Source organism: Xiphophorus hellerii, chromosome 6 (assembly GCF_003331165.1).
Source record: "Xiphophorus hellerii strain 12219 chromosome 6, Xiphophorus_hellerii-4.1, whole genome shotgun sequence".
Taxonomy (NCBI): Eukaryota; Metazoa; Chordata; class Actinopteri; order Cyprinodontiformes; family Poeciliidae; genus Xiphophorus; species Xiphophorus hellerii.
In genome coordinates, this window is record NC_045677.1 from 8,353,479 (window position 1) to 8,372,156 (window position 18,678).

Here is an 18,678-nt window from a genome sequence, read left to right on the forward strand (position 1 = left end):
CACTGAAAAAACGGAAAACATTTACTTATTTCTTAGGCACATTTCATAACCCTGATTTCACTCAGGTTATTAAGACTGTAGTAAACAGCCGAAAACAGGTGATTGAGCGAAGACCGCCGTCATAATCCAGTCAGTTTGGTCTATTTTTGTTTTTTCCTTGTCATTGTGGCAGGAAAAATGTCATTAGTTTGTCAGCCAGTGATCACATTACAGGGACAGCACAGATATAGAGGACAATTCACACACAGACTCCACTCGTAGCATTCATTTGACAGCCATACTGTGTATATAAAATTCTTTGTAAACTTTAAGAAGGAAAGTGATATGTGATTAAAATGTTTTACAAACAAAAGTAAGTGTGATGTTTATATGTAATCAGCCACTTTAGCCAACACTTTGCAAATTGATCTCCGTCAGTGTTGCATTAAATCTGAAAAGATTTTCTGTCTATGTTAAAGAAAAGCATCCAAACATCATAATGGCATCACCATGTTTCACTGTGTGGATAGCGGGTGACGTTTTTCTAGCTCAATTAGGGGTTCATCATAGAACAGATTTGGAACTGAACAGTTCTGGCGTGTGTTCATTTTTTTAAAATAATCTCCCTTCTAAAATCTGATGAAGCTTTGTTGTGTTAAATGTGTGCTTGGATGATGTAGAGACCAAAGCGTTTGGGATTACATCAGCCGTCCTGACGATGAGATGCCGTTAAGGCGTGCCGCCTGTTTCAACTTGCATAGAACGCCATACTCACTGACGAGTAACCCTGTCATGATGTTGCTTTTTAAAAATAAAAAAATCTGCAATGACAAAAGATGAATAACATACGAAATTATCTAGCGAAAAAAAAAGTTAGAATGCAAAAAAGTGCATAGATGTTTCCTCTGAGAAGCCTAGTTCCATCCCTATAGTCTTGTTTAAAAGGCAACAAAAAAAAAAACAATTGAAAAAGGCCTTGTCAAAGTTTTAGTGAACTTTATTATTGTCACAACAAAATGATACAAAACCTCCCAGATGGATAACATAGATAAATAATATTAGTACAGAGTTTTCTTCACATTGTACACTGAGTGCTATAGTTCAAGAGGCCAAAACAGGAAGACATTTTGAGAAATCAAGGATTCTGGATGCAAACTTACATCAAAAGCAGATTTTTTTTTTTTTTTTAGAATTATGCATGATTCAGTTCTCAGACAAAAAAATAGAAAATAAAAATCAGATATCACAAACCAATATGTTCAGACTTTGTTTAAGTTTATGTTTCTGCACAAGATTTACTGTTTGTACAAAAAGCTCGTTCACAAATTGTTCTGGAGTAATGAATCTGATAGTCTTTGATTTTCTCTTTTTGCTCAGCTTCTTTTTAAAATCCACTTGAAAAACCGGAGCCACTGGTCTAATCACTAATACCGCCACCGAATCGCATTGTTCCTGTTCTGTGCAATCACACGCTAACACATGGCCGATCTACTGTTTTCTTGTGTAAATTGGCACTGAGGGCTGTTTGGCCAATCACACATCTTTTAAAACAAAGGCAATTTTGGCGCAATCTCAATTTCTAAAAAAAAATAATCCAGGTGCAGAAAAAGGTCAGTAGCCCTGACTGCAGTAAATCTAAATGAAGACATAAAGTTTTGAGATAAAGACCGATATACTCAACCAAAGCCAGGTTCGTGCCCTTCCCTAATGAGAATCATATTCTTCTGCACTCCGGTCGTTGTGGTTTCTGTTTGAATGAGCAAGTTATCTGCAATGTGTGACAAAGATGTCAGTGTTATTGTAACCAGATGATGGAGAGGCACACAGGAAATCCAGAACGTCTTCTGGAGGGGAAATGATTTGCAATTCAGCAGTGAAACAAAGGTTATCTACGGCTCTGGCTTGGAACTTTTTAATGAAAAAAGAGGCACGAAAATTTCAACTTAAGCCTTGATTTCTCCGCCCTTGGTTAGCTGTTTTAGTTCGTTTTTTGTCTTTTCGCAGTTTAAGAGGCTAAAGAAAAGAAAGTGTTAGCAGATGTCCGGAAACAAAAAGCGTCAATAATTTGCATACGTTCGTTTCTAGACCTGACGCAAGGTTCTCCCTTCATTTGAGCCGTGAGAAGTTCAGTTTGTCGGTAACTTTCACATTAAGACATTCTAAATGAACAATACACAAAGACATTATTTACACAACCACAGAGTGGCCCCACTGTGAACCTTCACAAGTTTTAGTTCAGTGTTTTACATTCCACTAAAATAGGTTTGCATATTTAATACTTGTTAATCAAAGCCTCCGTTTTGTGCTGCATGTATTCAACGTCTTCTGCATTCACCGCCGGAGAACGTCAGAAGTGTTGCATTTATAATAGATAAATAAAAAATAGTAATAATAGTAATAATACTGATAGTGCTACAGTGGTTAATCGTCATTTCATTGTTCACAATGACAGCATTTTTAAATTTGTGGCAGTAAAAAATAAATAGGACTGCTTAAGGTACAGGAACTTAGCACGCTTTGTAGAGTTAAGAGTTCTCATTGTTCGTGAACCACGATGTCAGCGACTCCATGCACTTGTGTTAGCTGTTTACAGTCAAGTGACGCCACCAGTTTTCTGGGTCCAGGTTGGGTGGGGATGAAGTGCTCTGTCACTGTTACTGTAGCTCGGCCTCCGACATCACTGAGACACGCGAGGAGACATCAAACGTTAGTCAAAAAAAGCAAAAAGAGTAGTAAAAAAAAAAGAGATACTGAAAAAAAGAAGAAGTCTTCTTACCCTATGACCACTTCATGGCCCGTCTGAAGGCCCAGGCCCTCCACCCTGAACACGACATCCTTCAGTATACGTGACAGCGGATTGGTGAAGGTAATCTTTGCTGACATCGCTTTACCAACCACAGCTTCACCCAGAGGCTGTTTTTTTTTTTTTTTAAATGAAGTGGAAATTCATCAAGGAAAAGAAATTGAATTGAACAGTCAAACTAAATTTGTGTTTGCTATGCTTGATTTAAAAAGAAATGCAAATACAAATTGAGATTGTACCGTAATCTGGAGGTCAGGCGTACGGAGCCTGAAGGTCGTCTGGTTGGCCAACACTTGCTTGGTTTCGCTGACTCTTCCGGACAGTGTCAGCATCAGAGCAGCCTGGTCCACCAACTGGTTCTGGTACTGCTGGTATGGCAACACCCATTCAATAATCTTCTCTGTATGTAGAGAGGAAGATACATTTTTACCAACTGAACGCTCCCAAATTTCAAAAATTACATTTTTGTCAATACATATTTTTATCAGCTAAATGTGGCATCAGGCGATTTTTAGCGGCCTGTGTTAGCTACTCTGAGCTAACTCTAAAGAGAAACCTGAATTGCAAACTATTTTGTCTGACCTAACAATGTACTATAATTGTATATCAACGTTCTCTTGATCCTACAGTAACTTTTTCACTTTGTTTGTCATTTTTGACCAACAGAAAATACTTTTACAGTTTTACATTAATTGCTACACACACCTTACAAACTATGTACCACAAAACTTAGTGACATTCACAACCACATGATGGATGTTAGTTAAATTTATCACTATAACATGCTTAACCCACATGCTCTACTCTGTTCTTGAATGCTGAAATTATTTAGGCCTGTTTAGTACTTGGAAAGGAAACCATCTTAAAATAGCTCATCAGTTGTTATTACACTGAAAAATGTGGCAGCACTTAATTATTATTATTATAACATAAAATCCCGGACAAGCCCCCATTTTTGTTGGAGATTTGGGGGAAAACATCATGAACATTAATTTGCACCACATTTTAACAAACAACATAAAACAGTACTGTGAAAAGAAATTCAGACCTTCATTGGGCAAAAGCTCCACAGGCATCTTGTCCTTCTTTATAGCGTTCTTCAGCACACCAGTATAGTACATGACAGCCACCTGGCTGTGTAGAGTTGTCTGGCGGGGCTGTGAGCTCTGGTTTTTTACCACAATGCTCAGCTTGGCGTCGTTGCCCATCCTAGGCCCCTCGCCGTCAATCTTCACCTCCACGCTCACATCCTCGGCTGCAGGGGAGCAGTAGACGTCTGGCTTGCTGCCATACCGACAAGCCGTCTCCACCGCAATGCGCTCCTCCTCAGACTCTGCCCGGGAAGCGAATAAAAGAGGTAAGTGAACTAGATCATGTAAATTATACGGCAGAAATCGTACACCCAAAAATGGCAGACAGCGATACACATTTACAGATTTTAAAATGCACGTGAAAAGTTGTGTCGTTCGGGAGGAATCACTGGAGAGGAAACAATTTCTTGAAAATGATCATTTCATGATAGCAAAAGATATTTCTGAAACTATTCTGTCCAGCGTTAGGGCATGACTGTAATATTAAGCTGATATAGTTAAAGTAAAACATGCTTTTTAGCACCTTCTGGATGTTTGTACAGGTGTGTGATGTCGTCACGCTCATCAGTGCCCACTGCTTTGGTGCTGATGAAGTGCCCGACGGCTTTCTTCTCACTGTAGATCTGACTGAAAGTACCGTCAAGGTTCCTCTGCCAGTAGATTTTATCACTGTTCACCTGAGAGTCAAATAACAAAACAGATTATCAGCTTTAAAGATTGATGATCAAGCTGAACTCTGAGAAAACTGTTTAATGCTCAGTTGTGTACAGCTCGAGATATTAATTACAATGCTTTTGATTCAATTAGATGATCCTTAAATCCTCTAAAGGAGATGTTTACTGGCATCTCCTTACCAACAGCACTAAATATTGGCTGTAAAACTGCAATAGCAAGATTCTCTAGGCAAAGAGATTATCTGCAAATCCTTAGAAGATTCTGTTTACAATCGGGATCTTATGAAAAGTCCGCTTACCTCAGCAAAGACGAAAGGCGTGTCGTGTTTGAGGTAGACATGACCGGAGCGGATGGCGCTGACAGAGGCTGGGCCACAGCGGAAGGTGCCCTGGCTCGTCTCTTGGGGTGTGGAGTCGACAGCCTGCCAGCCTCCGTTGCCAGGGGGCAGATCGGGTCTCGCCATCCAGCAATCATTCCATACGTGGAAATTCCTACAGTCGAAAATGTTTCCCGGTTAGCTCCGTCATTACGAAACAGAAGCATTGTTATTTATAAAGTGGCCTTTCCACTTTTCGCACCTTTAGTTCGCTTGATTGTTTTAATACAGGGTTTTTGGAAACAGAAGGTTTGATCGCAGATAAACCAAAGACGATGTTTTGATCGTCTTTCTTACTTTCTTGCTAGTTGTTAGGGATGAAGGGTTTATTAAAAAGCTACTTTCGTCATACATCAGGAACACCAGAACATGCAAATGTTGGGGATGTATTGATTGGATATCTGGTTGCTTTATGGCGAAAACAATCCTATTTTCTCCATAAATCATCTGTGGAGGAAATGAAGGGAGATTTTTCTTGTTTTCCCCAAGCATTATTTTGTAATATTTGGATGGGGAAATATTAGTAAATATCACACAGAACATTGAGTCCTGTGGGTTGAAATGAGCTGCAAATAACTAAAGCACATGACTGCACTTAAGCATTCCAGAGTAAGGGGAGTGCTTTTGGAGAGGACCTAAATTTAAAGCCTGTTCCAGAGGTATGTATTTAGCAGCTGGCCTTTTCATGGTTCTTATGGTATGGACGTATGGAATGGTGACCTGTCAGTGAAAGGCTCATTATCTTACCAGACAGAGTCACTGTTGAGGTGGTCAATTGGCTCCATGTTCTCGTCAAAGTAAACATCCGTAGTGAGGGACACATCGGTGTCGTGAGCAGACTGGAAGTTGGTCACGCTGCGGGCGGGTATGCCGAGGCACCGCAGCACTGAAAACAAGAAAAGACAGAGAATGTGTTAAAAATGACATTTGCGAGTACATTTTGTAATTGATCTGAAACGAGTGCACAGATTGTAATGCTGCAAGTAGTTTTTGCAGATTTCACAGAGTGAACTTTATCATCCAGGCTGAATGAAGGCAACACATGTAGCTCAGTTTGTGACAAAAGTAGCAGGTGTGACGGGAATGCCAGTGTGATGGGTTTAGGCTATAGATGAGCTACGGCCTGCTATCGGGGGCACGCGCTAAAGTCGGCGAGCTATCATGTGAGTTTCCCTGAATACAAGCACAGAGTTACAGAAAGAGCTCATCACAGGGCCTGGTAAGATCAGAAAAAATATTTGGATTCTTAATCGAGTTGACTGTTTGAGCTGGTGGATTCAAGAAGGCATTGCACAAGATCCTCTCTAGATTCTTCAGACTCCAAAAAAACACGCACAGTCCGCTCCGTCCAGATGCCTTCGAACAACTTTCACCTTCCACTCTGGTTCAAACACTCCCTGCAGTCTCCTACACACATACACCCACAAGCAGAGTTGGGTGATAACTAGTGAGATTTACTCAGTTACATTTACTGGAGTAATTTTTTTGGGGGGGGGAAAATACTTTACTATGCTGTACTTTTCACTTTTACTTGAGTAACTTTATTACGAAATGTCGCTACTCTTACTTGAGTAAAATTTCTGGATTCTCTTCCCACTGTGAGTAACTTGACCGAATGAAGAACAAGCTTATCTTAACCAATTATTTGCCAGACATGCAGTTTTTGTTGAAGTTTCATATTGAAAGAAACTGATTTGGAAAAAATGTTTCTTTTGTCTGATTTTGTTATTTTGCTAAATTCATTTCATTTTGATTTTTAAAATACCAACATTTCCACATAACTTTATACCTTGGTGCATCTGTTGATGTAATTTTTAAATATTAAATGATTAATGTTTTGACCAGTGCTTGAGTAGCCTTTTTTTTTTCTTTTACTCTTACTTGAGACATTTATTGGACGGCTACTTTTTGCTTGTACTTGAGTAAAAATATATTTAAAATATGTAATTTTAGTACAATTTTTGGCCACTCTTTGCCCACTAGTGCAGCTTCTGTGTTATTTTGCACTCTCTCTCTCACCTGTTGTAGTGACACCAGAGAAGACCCAGCACTGGCCATATCTCACAGGTACTCCTGTGGAGGAGTGGTACTTCCTCAGGATCTCCACGCTGCTGCTCCACGCTGCAGGAGAGATGCCGTCAGAGTAGCTCCCTGACCAGTTCCCAACCAGGACTCCGTAGTCGTCCTGGGCATTTATCTGAAAACACAATTTTATTTGCACGTTTTCCATTTGTTTTCATTTAAATCCCATGTTCTTGTGTATATTGTATGCATTTTGCTCACCATGGCAGATACGACTCTGACCACATTGACCGGATCCGCTCGGCCGGATGGAGGCATGTCGCTCTTCTCCAAGATGAACAGACAGGCGTCCAGGATTCCCTCATGAAACTAGCACAAAGAATGAAAAAGAAAAGCGAGATTAAATTCCAACAGCTTGCACTTCCTGTTGAGTGATGCATAACCAAACACAAAACGGTTGTGACGTATTATTAGAGTTTAATGTGGTAGATCAACAAAATGCAATGAAGTGAAGAAATTGTGAAGGTTTTTGTACACACAAAAATTTGAAAAGTACATCACCAACATAGTGCAACAATGGCGGACGGAGAATAAAACTGTTTTTCTTTAGCTTGGGACTGGGTCAGAGTTAGAAAATCAGAGTAAGCTGGAAATGGTCCAGATCTAAATCAACTAAATTGTTTTCCAGTGGTGCTCTCCACCCAGTCTGACTGAGCATGGGCCGCGTCTCTGAGTATGTAAAGACCTGCGGCTGTAATTTTAGCAAAAAGTGGCTTGAAAAAGTTTTTGACATAAGGGGACTGGATACAAATTAACTCCACCCTTCTCCAAATTTTATTTGTTAAAAAAAAGAGAAAGAAATGTTTTTGTTACCTCTAAAAATTAGAAATTACTCTTAGCTGGAGCTGAAGTAGCTTTAATGCTACTTGTCCATACGCCATTCTGTTTCTCTCATACTTATTAGGTCCTGACAGACGAACAGCTTGCTCTGTTTTGAGGGCTGTGTGGAAAATTTCCAAAAATGTTCCATTTATTTATTTTAAAGCTACAGTAGATGAGAGAACCCTTACAGGCTGAGAGTGCTGGAGTCCTTCATAAAGACAAGCTACTAGTCCGTACCTGCCCAAAGTTCCATGTGCGGGCTCCGATTTGCTTCTCTGTGCCGTAGTAAATCCTCCCAGTGTCATTCAGCACATACTCCTTCCTCTGCTCTTCGTCATCCAGGAACACAGTCTCCTCTGGAAAAAGAAAACAAACCCATGAGATATGAAGCTATTGCTGTAACTGTTTGGACGCAAGACCTCAGGAAATGCAGCTGGCGCTTTTCAGATTGCCTCCAATCCAGTAGAATCAGTTTCGAGGGTTGGCCCGTTCATGGAAACGACCCAAAATCTCCGGTTTTATCAACAACCAGTGACCAAACCGCTTTAGAATGTGACTTTCTCTCCCATTTTATTGGACCAAGTCCTCAAGGTCAGGAAACGGTTAAGAAACACAATGAATCCATGGACCTTGCCGTGTGGGGCCCTCTGTGGCTTATGGGAAACGGCCTGTTTGGACAGAAATCTGTGCCACAAACTTGGGTGTGGGCCACTTCACATGAGCGACTACTTTTTCCAACTCTTATTTTCCTCCCTTGCCATCAGCTGTGTGATTAAACACGAGTGTTGTGAGAAAAAAAAAAAAGACACGAGAGTAAAAAAGGTTGAACAGTCACTGGAGACAACTGGGAGAAAAAGGGGAAGTTATGTTTAGGAGTGTAGAGAGGAGCGGGAAGGGAGGGGGCTGGGGGAAGCGAACAATAACCCAGTGTGTGTTCGGGACTTTTAAAGGAGAAAGCATGCAGAGGTGAAAGTGCAGGATCTGTCAGTTGTGACTGTTTCCATTTGCACTTGCAGAAAAAAAAAGAAAATTCCCGGAATGCGGGAAGAAACATCCAGGAGGATGTAAAGGAGGAGGCTCAAAAACAGGATTGAAGGGAGTGAGGTTCAGGTCAGCAGATAGCAAAAAAAAAAAAAGCAGGAAATACACATGGATGTGATAAAAAGCCAGGAAAAAAGCAGGTTTTCCCCAGCTGCACAGATCACTCTTAACTCAGCCCCGTGGCATTTTATACAGTGATTGTTGGATTTTTTATGAGCATGAGGGAGAGCTTGGGTTTAGGAAGAAGAGATTGGAAGGGAGAAAAGTGGATTGGGCTCACCTCCAAAAAAAGCAAAACCATCATGAAAGACAGCTTTTTATTCTTTTTATTTCAAACTCAGGTTTGTTTGGGTTTTTTTTAGTTTGCTCCACTGCACATGGCCTTCTCTCCTTCAAATATCCTGCATGGATCATTTGCCAAACCCAGTCCAGTAAATAATGAAGCTCATTTTCCTTTCTTATCTGAATAAAATGATAAGCGCTAGGAGTTTTAGAGCCACAGCTAAAGGGAGATTTAACACTGTGAAAGTGGGTTTATAGAAATGGACTCAAAGTTTTTCCACATTTTGAGATGTTTCTGCCACAAACATTAACATTTTGTATTTGGATTCTTATGTGATAGTCCAACAGAGAGCAGTACAGCGTTACAAAAAAAAAAAAAAAATTACTTAAAGCTTTCATATTTTCTTTTTTTGGTCTGAAATTTGAAATTAGCATGTGATTGTATTCAGATCTTCAAATCTAAAAAATGAATTTTGAGTCCATTAACTTTGCAAAAACAGCTCAAAAACAGTCCAGTCTTATCAGAGAATCAGATTAAAACTAAATTAGGACTTTGACTGGGCCATTCTAATACATTTGTTTGATCTAAGTCATTCCACTGTAGATCCTACCGTATATCTTAACATAGTTTTCTAGCTGCTGAATAAAAACCAAAACATTATGTTTCCAGTAACTCTACTGTTTTACAGTGGAGATGACGTGTTCGGGGGAATGTACAGAATTGCACGTTTCATTTTGGAAACTAAAATTAAACAGCTAGTTTTCTTTTTTTTTTTAATAATAATGGCTTTGTGTTCATCTTTCTTCCATTAAGGCCAGATTTGTGTAACTAGTTGTCTTGTCGACAGATTCCTCCACCTGACCGGTGCATCTCTGCCGTCGCCCAGAGTTACCATGGGCCTCCTTTCGGTCTTCCATCCTTTTTTCCAGGCACTAGAAAATGCCGCAGCAAAGGAATGGATATTTTCAAACCCCTTTTGGCAAACAGAATCTACGTTTCGGTTCTCCTTCTCGACTCAGTGAGAGGGAGCGGGAGGGAGTTCAGAGAAAACCACATTCTGAAGCGTCGCGTCATTAAACGCCTCAATTTAACAGCAGAAACTGGGGGGCTCATTGAAATTCTGGAATGAGTCGGAGAGCAAAATCATTAATCTCAAATTGTCCTGCAGACGCCCGAAAGGCGCCAATAAAAAATACCCACACGGCACGAATGCGCTTTCCTCCTTCACTCTGATTTAGAGGGGTGTTTACCGTGCTCGTCGCAGCAACACACACACACACACACACCGAACTCTCAGAAAAACCAGCTAGCCTAAATTTAACAAGTGAAATATTTTAAGAGTAACCAGCCCTGAAACACTGTGCCTCAGAGGAATTTCATCTAGACTAAAGGAGACCAAAACAAGAATTCATCCATGGATTTTCTGTCAGCTCCCACCACATGATACCCCTAAATAAAATCAAGCTGACTTCCCAATAAAAGGAATTTGTAAGTGAATTCCACCTGCGTGTAATTTAATGTGAATGTAAGTGCAGTTTTTCCGTTGAAGGTCCTGAAGGTTTAGTGAGGAAAAAGTGTCACATAATACAGCAGACAGGGCAGCGACAAAATTGTGTGTCCATAATAAATGACATTGTGATGGAAACGAGACAAATTGTGAAAAAAATTTTAAAAATTCAAGGGGTGTGGATACTTTGCAAAGCACTTTAATTTCAGGCTCGTCCTGGATGAAGAGCGTATTTTCCAAAGTTGTTCCATTTACATATCAAATTAAATGTACATGAGATTTGCTGCGTTGTCTGTTGAAGAAACAGTAAGAGCGTGGCGGAGTGTGTAAATGTGGCACCTTATGGTCTGTTTCTCCTCAAAAGCAAACTTGCTTCGATCTCAAACGTAGCCGCGCTTGAGAGTTTTGTATCACCACCAAGGGAGTTACATAACTCACATTCTTACTCACAGTCATGCTGCATGTGTAGCTGCTGCTTGACGGACAGCAACACACACTTGGACTCTGCTAACCTTTCTCACTCATCTGAAGCACTATATCAGTACTCGGAGATTAAATGTCCAAACAGTCAACTATTTTCTTTAGGTATTTGCTGTCAGTCTGATTAAAATATTCTTGTCGCACCGCAGAAATGATATAGTAACAACACTATTCTGGAACATTTTACAGATTTCTTTTTTCCAGGCATGCAGGCTAAAGTTGCCTTTCATTTCCTTCCTTGTTTTTCTCCTCTTCTCATCTTGGACCCGCCCTTCTTTTCCTCCTCTCCTCCACATTTCTACCATACCTCCCTGCAAACCCTTTGGCCCGTTCCTCCCTCTCTTACCACCAACCGCTTACCTTCACACCAAGGGTTGAAGAGGATGACGATGTCCTTGCTGGGGTTGTGAACTGTTGGCTCCTCGTCCTTCGCCGACTGAGTCGTGACGGTGAGGCCGAACAGGCCGATCACGGCGGTGGCCGGGGAGTTCACGGACAGCTTGACCTTGTTGCAGGTCTGCTCTGTGACCTTGGCCTCCCAGCGCTCGTCCTCCAGGTGCTCCACCAGAGGAATGATGACGTGGGTTCCTTTAGACACGATAGGCAAGGGACCTACGAGACACAAGGCCGAATATATTTTGTTGGATACAGATTGGCATGTTCGAAAAATAGCTGGATTTGTTCTGGTAGTTTAAAACTCTTCATAATTGACAGCGCTGGCCACGTTTATTGACACCTCCACATCTCTAAGATGTGTAAAAACCATTAAAAGCAATTCATCTTTTATTATAGTAGCATAATTTCACTCAATATTAGTCTTATTTTGCGAAAGGAAGACAAAGACTGCCAAAGTCCCAATGGACATTATCAAATTCTACGTTTGCATTTGTGATGGTTGGACAGAATTTTTATTTTTTTTTTTAGAATTACTTCCAAACATTCAGTTTATTGACTGTCATAGTCAATAAACTAAAACATCACTGAAAAGTAAATTTATTTCTGTAGCTCAACCGATCGCGAGAAGCACACAGACTGGTGTGTTCAAGCCTTCGTTTCTATCAATGACGTTGATTCTCCACTTCCAGCAGACGACAACAAGACATTTAAGATTAGAATATTACACCAGATCAATAAAAAAAACATCTTAGAGAAATATGGCCCAATGAAAAGCATATTTAAGACCGTCTTAAGGGTTATTATTTTGAATCTTACAAACAAACCTCAAGGGATTGCATCTTCTGATGTATTAAATATGATTGTATCTAGCGTCTAGTGGAGATTTGGTGACTCCCCAGGATGGTATTCTGCTGCATGTCTCTTACCATTCTGACAGTCTTCTTTAGGTTCAAATGGTTCATGGCATTCTACCAGTTCTATTGTAAAATATTTACCATATACGAAAATAAGCCCATTTTTTCTCGTTTCACAATTTCGCTTAAGATGCTTTCTTTTTTTTTTTTTTTTTACTTCCCTTTGGGATTGCAGCTAAATTTCTCCTTTTGATAAAATACAATACATTGCAGCACAGAAGAGACAGATAACAGCAGCTTCAAGTTGGAAAAATAAATGTAATAGACGGGGAGTTCTGCTTGATAACAGTAAACTCCAATCCGCCGTCTGCATCCCAGCCTCTCCCAGCTGTGCACAATTTTTCTAAGCAAATAAACCTTTAAGCCTGAAACTCATCCAAGGCACTTTTTTTTTTTCCATTTGGAAAACAAAGCACAAGTGTTTGTGTTTCAAAAGTTGTTTAAAGTTTTGGGGTTTTTTTCTTTTTGGCCACAAAAAAGCCCACTAGTCACTCTGAAACACTCTGAATACTTAACATTAAAGCCTTAACTCTGTTAAACTCAGCTGGGGGATCACGTTCATTTGACTCCTGCATTAACTTTATGGAGAAGCCATTGTTCCCCGTCTGACTGCATTCAGGACTCCTTGCCCTTCCTCTCCTCCCAATGAATATTTACGCAAAAAGGAAATCTAATAGAAAACACAATGTCTTATCTAAAGAAACAACTTCACTCAGAAAACAAAAGAAGAAAAAAAAAAAATTCAACCTCTGTCCAGTTGCCCAGAATTTAGAAACTCGAGCCGAGTCTACCACTTGCTGTAAAAACATCCCCTTCGAATGCAACTGAGAAAATCATGGTGGTTATCTAAGCCGTAGTTGACAGCAAATCAGTGCTTTGGTGCAGTGGTGTAATTGCAGTTTATTTCCAAGTGTGTACTATGAGGACGGTGAATTCCAGAGGGAGGGTGTCTGGTGTCCTGAGGTCTGGAAACTGTTAACTCAGAGGAATGGCTGGGTGGAATCCAAATGCTGTGCAGCGGCTCTGGTTCGACTGCAGCTCAGCATGCATGTGGTAGTTATACACAGTGACCACATTGCACATATGATGGGCTCACTGAGAGTATAAGTTCACATGCAGATAATTCTAGTCACACATGCAATAGAAAAACTATTTTTTGCAGTGTTCTTTTTTTTTTTTTTTTTAACTTTGTATTGTTTTTGTCATCAGCCGTCCCATTTCTGTGCTGCCACCAACCACTGTGTTCCACACACTAGTGCACAATTATGGTCGAATTTCAAATACAACAGCTATGACATTTTAGTAAACTGTGGTAGAGGACTGGCTGCTTTTATTTCATGGGGTTGTTTTGAGTAAAACCCACTCATCTAAGAGAAAAATGTCTCCTCCCGACCCGAAACACTGCCACTCGTCACAGGTTTCTGAACTTCCCGGTTGAGAGAATCAGCCACTCCACACTGAAAACAGGATCTCTGATACCCTATTATCTGAAGAACTGGGGTTCCTCAAGGTTGTGTGTTCAGTCCACTGCTTTTCACACAACTGCATCCACTCATGAGGGAAATGAGCATCTGCCAAATCAGTCGATTTTACAGCAGCGGAACTTATTTGTGGAGGTAACGAAGATGAGACCAAACATTGAGGCCAAATCGCCTGGCGATCAACAGAAACAAAACAAAGATGCTCAACGACTTCCGAACTCACACTCACCAGCACCTGCAGCCATACAGTCGACAGAGTTTAGATTTACATTTGTTTGAGATTCTGAAGAGGAGAAGAGGGGTTTGCAGAAGATAATGATGGGAGCAAAGAAGAATAATTTAACTGCTTTCACCTTCTCCTGCAGGAACAGGTTTTGATATGTTTCCAGTGACTCTTCACTCCCTCTCTATAAACTGCTGCCTTCAGGCAAAGCAGCAGACTGCTGCTCAGTTTTCTGCCCCACTGAGCTGGAGTTAAGTTTTTGTAGCTTTACGTTATTGCCCTTATTTAAGGACACAGGACCATGCTGAGGAAGGAACTATCAAAGCTGGGGCCACTGTCAATAAATTTGGGAATAGGAACCAGAGAGATTCAGATTGTACCTTGGAAACCCCACTACAGTAATATTTCTTCATGTTTTGTTTTTTTTAAACTACCTGTTTTCAGCTCCAAGCGCATTTTATCCGTGTCCGGACTGAAAGGCCTGTTGAACTCTATCTCCATCTGGAAGGTCTGTCCTCTACGGATGATCAGCTCGTCCCCGTGGTACAGATCGGTGTGATGCTCCGTCCTGTTCGCACCACTCTTGGAGCTCAGGAGGTCCACTGAGCACACGGAGAGCTTGGCGTCTGAGATAAAACAGGCAGGTGAGAGCTTAAGAACATTTATTTGCCTTAAAAAAAATTAAATTAAAATAAAACGTCTGGTTTTGCTCGATTATTTCAGAATGTCGAACGAGACTTTGATTCTACCTCCGAATTCCTTCATTTCTCCGTTCTCAGGCTTCGGCTTGGCGGGCTCGGGCGTCGTGATCGGGGTCGGGGTCGGGGGCTTGGTGAACTCCACTTTATCCGTGACATCGTAAGACTCGCTGGTTTGACGCTTGCAGCAGCACGGGCAGACCTTCCTGAACCAGCGACGGCAGCCTCCCTCCTCCTGCTTCTTCCCCACTTCACTCTGAATGGTCAGCTCCACCCGAATGGGCGGGGCCGCTCCAGGGAAACGCCCGATTTCCGACGAGCTTCGAACTGTCAATCGCTCACCTGGCATTCTGAAAAGATTAATGCATTTTTTTTTTTTTTAAAATGGGTATTTTATTTCCAGACAAAGAAACACTTGAGTAAAACTAACTGAACTCACAGCTGCAACCCAGATCTGTTATGCCTGCTTTTTTGTTAAACAGCAGTCAACTGACTCAAAATTTACAAAACCTACCCATAACCCTGTAATGAGGAAATCTAAAAGGGGGCTTGTTTGCGTTTCTCCCAAAACAAACCAGACAAAAGAGTTCGGATTGGAGACATTTTGTTGCAGTACATTTCATTCCACCTCTGCAGCACTTTGTGTGATTAAGCCAACATCTGTCAAGCTCTCTCTCTCTTTATTTTCACATCATGAAAAGGTCAAATGTCTTTTTTTTTTCATCTTTTCCCACAATTACTTCGGATCCAAAACAGACTCTGAGGCATTTCCGAGGCATTAAGAGAGATTTTGCAGGCCTTGTTGCGTACACTCCCTGTGTGATCTACCGTAACTCTTACGAGCAGCTGGGTTTCATTTGCCGCACACCCCGCCTGCACACAAACGTAAACTGCAAAGTAATGTAGTTTGCGCAATCACTGCGTCTATTAGTGCGCCTGCAAGCGATTGATAGTTTAGATTCATTTGGAGAAAATCTATCTTGCTGATTTTAAACAATGTCCTAGTCAAAGACACCAAAACTAAACTTAAAGAAAGCATTTTCATTTAATTCTCTATATAACAAAAACCATCCAGATTTTACAAAGCTGTAAAATTATTTATGTCTAATTTTGAGCAGATGTAAGCAGTGAACAGAGTCGACTGCATCATTAGTCATTAAACAAAACCTAAGCTAATTTGCAATTTGCAAAAAAAAAAAAAGAAAAGAAAAAACCAGAAGAAATGGATGCTGCCATAGGATTTAAGGAGGAATGGGAGCCTGGCACTTTCAGTAAGATAATTAACTTAGAAAATCATGATCAGCAAAACAAGACGTTTTAACAGTTTATTGAACTGAAATAAGAGGTTCTGTCAAAAGAAAACAAAGGCGTAAAAATATTAGGAATGACTTTAAAGAGAGAGTTGATGCAATGTCTAAAGATCTGGACTTTAACTGTGCGCAGAACTTTCTATTTTTTGATTTCCCTTCTGCATCGACGTTGTTACACTCACCACTTTTCCTCCGTGATAAACTCTGGACATATTTTGTGACAGTACTTCAAACACCCTATATTGCACAGGCGTTACTCAGAGCAATTAGCCTAAAGTTTTCTTAGAACTTTGAGCGATTTGCTCCTTGCTTCTGCTGCAACTACATTTTCCATTTCCAGTGTATGAACAGCATGCCTCTCTTTTTGTAAGGTAGGGCTTCACTAACTCAATTGCTACTGCCAAGTAGCCAACTAAATCTAAAGCTTAATGTTTCATGCACGCTAAGGAATTACAAATATGGGGGTTAACTCTCTGCTTTGTTTCCAACTTTCAATGCAACGACTTCATCTGGCATCAAAGAGGTACATTTTTGCTTTGGTAATGTTTAAACTCTCCCTTGATTGTAGACATGAACCTGTTGGCTGCAACACAATAGATTTGGCTCTTAGAGAGATAATTACATTTTTATTATGTTTTTTAATAAAATGCCCTTAATACTTTAATGTGTTGCGTTGCTTTGCATTGCTTTTCGTGCGTTTATGAAAACTCCTCCAAGCTAGCCAACCAATCGAAGACACGTAATTTCCTGAGGTGCCTCTTGAACAATAATTATCTGTCTTCATATGTTATCATTTAAAGCATTTCTGGGATGCCTACCTTCCAACAAGAGGCCATAGTTTGGCGCACCTCCAGCTAAAGACCAAATCTGTGTTTAAAAAGACAAATCCACTGATAACCTCCACTTATATGTCAGGGCTCTCTTATTGATTTCTCTGTTTAAATATTTGTATCGAGTATTTTTGAGATATCTTTGCAGGCTGATTTGGGAAAAGGGCCGTGGTAGTAAAGCTATGTAGCGGAGGCTAAAGGTCAAATGCATATATGTAGGGGTGTGTGTGTGTGTGTGTGTGTGTAGGGGGGGGTGTGTGTGTGTGTATCACACAGCTCTCTTCCTCCGCTGCTTTCCAGATCAAACAAACATTCACAAAACATTTATGCAAAAGGCTGAAAATTATCTCCTACTCATAGCACTAAAATAAACCATTAAATCCTACGACAAAAAGTTGATGTATTTGACAGTGTTGATCTTTTTTAAAAACACTTTAACGCTCCTGCTTATACTGCAGGCATCAGCCGAGCCTGAAATGAAGCGTTCTTCCTCCCTTTGGTCCTCCCATTCAACTCAATATATTGTTAATAACGACAAATGACTGGACCTGAGTGTTTGGTGATGTGAGTCGTACATGCAAAGCATCCATCGGCATCGACATGTCAAAAAGCATTTCAGTAGGTCTTATGTATGATTCTCCACCTTTTTTATGATGAGTCACTGGGCGGTATGTTTTCCAACTACCATTAAAAGTTGGACTCTTTCCTGCATTTATGGAGTAAAATTCTGATCATTCCTGGTTGAAAAATTCAAAAGGCCTCCCTTTTCACCAACCCACCAACCCAGCCCTAAAGATAGATAGATAGATCGATAGATCGATAGATCGATAGATAGATAGATAGATAGATAGATAGATAGATAGATAGATAGATAGATAGATAGATAGATTAGATTATGTTAATTTCAAGAAATCAAATTGTAATCAGAAGATTTTAAGAACTAGCAGCCTACGATAATAACAAAAATGAAAAACATTATCAATATGTTTATTTTGTTGTAAAGTATACCAATGAAATTCTTCATTTTTGGTACAAAATTGCTCTAGTTTTCAAAAACTTGCCCTAAAATGTATGCATGTTGAATTCAATAGGGCTACAAACAATACTGTAGCTTTAAAAAAAATAAAACAAAATTGAAGGAGAAGCCGCTGCTCGCTGGCTACGACCCAAGAAGTGATAAGACTTTTAATCTCCGACTTTCACACTGAATTTGGAAAATGAGGAGAGCAGAAAACAGCCGGTGGTCTGAACAAATCGAGAACCTCCACGGGTTGCGAAGATTTCATGCACTGCATGCTTTCAGGCATCACACGTTGTCTTAGATTTTACGTCCTTACAGGACACCAGAATACAGCTTTGTTTGAACATAAAACAGATTTTTTTTTTTTTTTAAATCAATAAAAAGGGGTTGAATCGAATCTGACCTGGTTGGTTTCTTCTTCGTATCAGCGGTGAAACGTCTTATTCCTCCCGGGTGTCAGTGCGGCGCTCTATTCAAGTTTTGCTGAAAACTTTTCTCGTGACGTGCGCCCCTCTCGTGTTGAACTTTTCCACGTCCGAGAAGGAGCAGCAGCTGTACTTAAAGCGAGAACACGCCCCTCTGCCTCAATGCTGAGCCCCACCCTGAGGTGCTGTGGACGTTACCCCACCCCGGGGCCGGGAGGTCCCGGTCCAGTAAGCACGATTT

General features: G+C 40.5%; 1 protein-coding gene across 1 annotated transcript; it reads right to left on the minus strand.

Annotated features, from left to right (window-relative positions):
* Positions 1-958: 958 nt before the first annotated feature.
* tgm1l1 (transglutaminase 1 like 1) lies at positions 959-18,668 on the minus strand. Its single transcript, XM_032565003.1, has 14 exons — positions 18,416-18,668; positions 14,903-15,201; positions 14,588-14,779; positions 11,500-11,751; positions 8,066-8,184; positions 7,208-7,315; positions 6,944-7,121; positions 5,672-5,810; positions 4,847-5,039; positions 4,397-4,550; positions 3,831-4,115; positions 3,022-3,182; positions 2,756-2,892; positions 959-2,659 (listed from the first exon to the last, which is right to left on the minus strand). Exons 2-14 carry the CDS (start codon positions 15,198-15,200, stop codon positions 2,515-2,517), a joined length of 2,361 nt encoding a protein of 786 aa, XP_032420894.1. The 5' UTR covers position 15,201; positions 18,416-18,668; the 3' UTR covers positions 959-2,514.
* Between the last annotated feature and the right edge of the window lie 10 nt (positions 18,669-18,678).

What these genes read in the sequence shown, in the direction of transcription:
- tgm1l1 (XM_032565003.1), bottom strand. Translation starts at nt 15,200, where the DNA reads ATGCCAGGTGAGCGATTGACAGTTCGAAGCTCGTCGGAAATCGGGCGT. An exon ending in GCACATGGAACTTTGGGCAG is followed by an intron (nt 7,316 to 8,065) that starts GTACGGACTAGT and finishes TCTTTGTGCTAG; the next exon opens with TTTCATGAGGGAATCCTGGA. An exon ending in CTCTGGTGTCACTACAACAG is followed by an intron (nt 5,811 to 6,943) that starts GTGAGAGAGAGA and finishes TCTTGTTTTCAG; the next exon opens with TGCTGCGGTGCCTCGGCATA.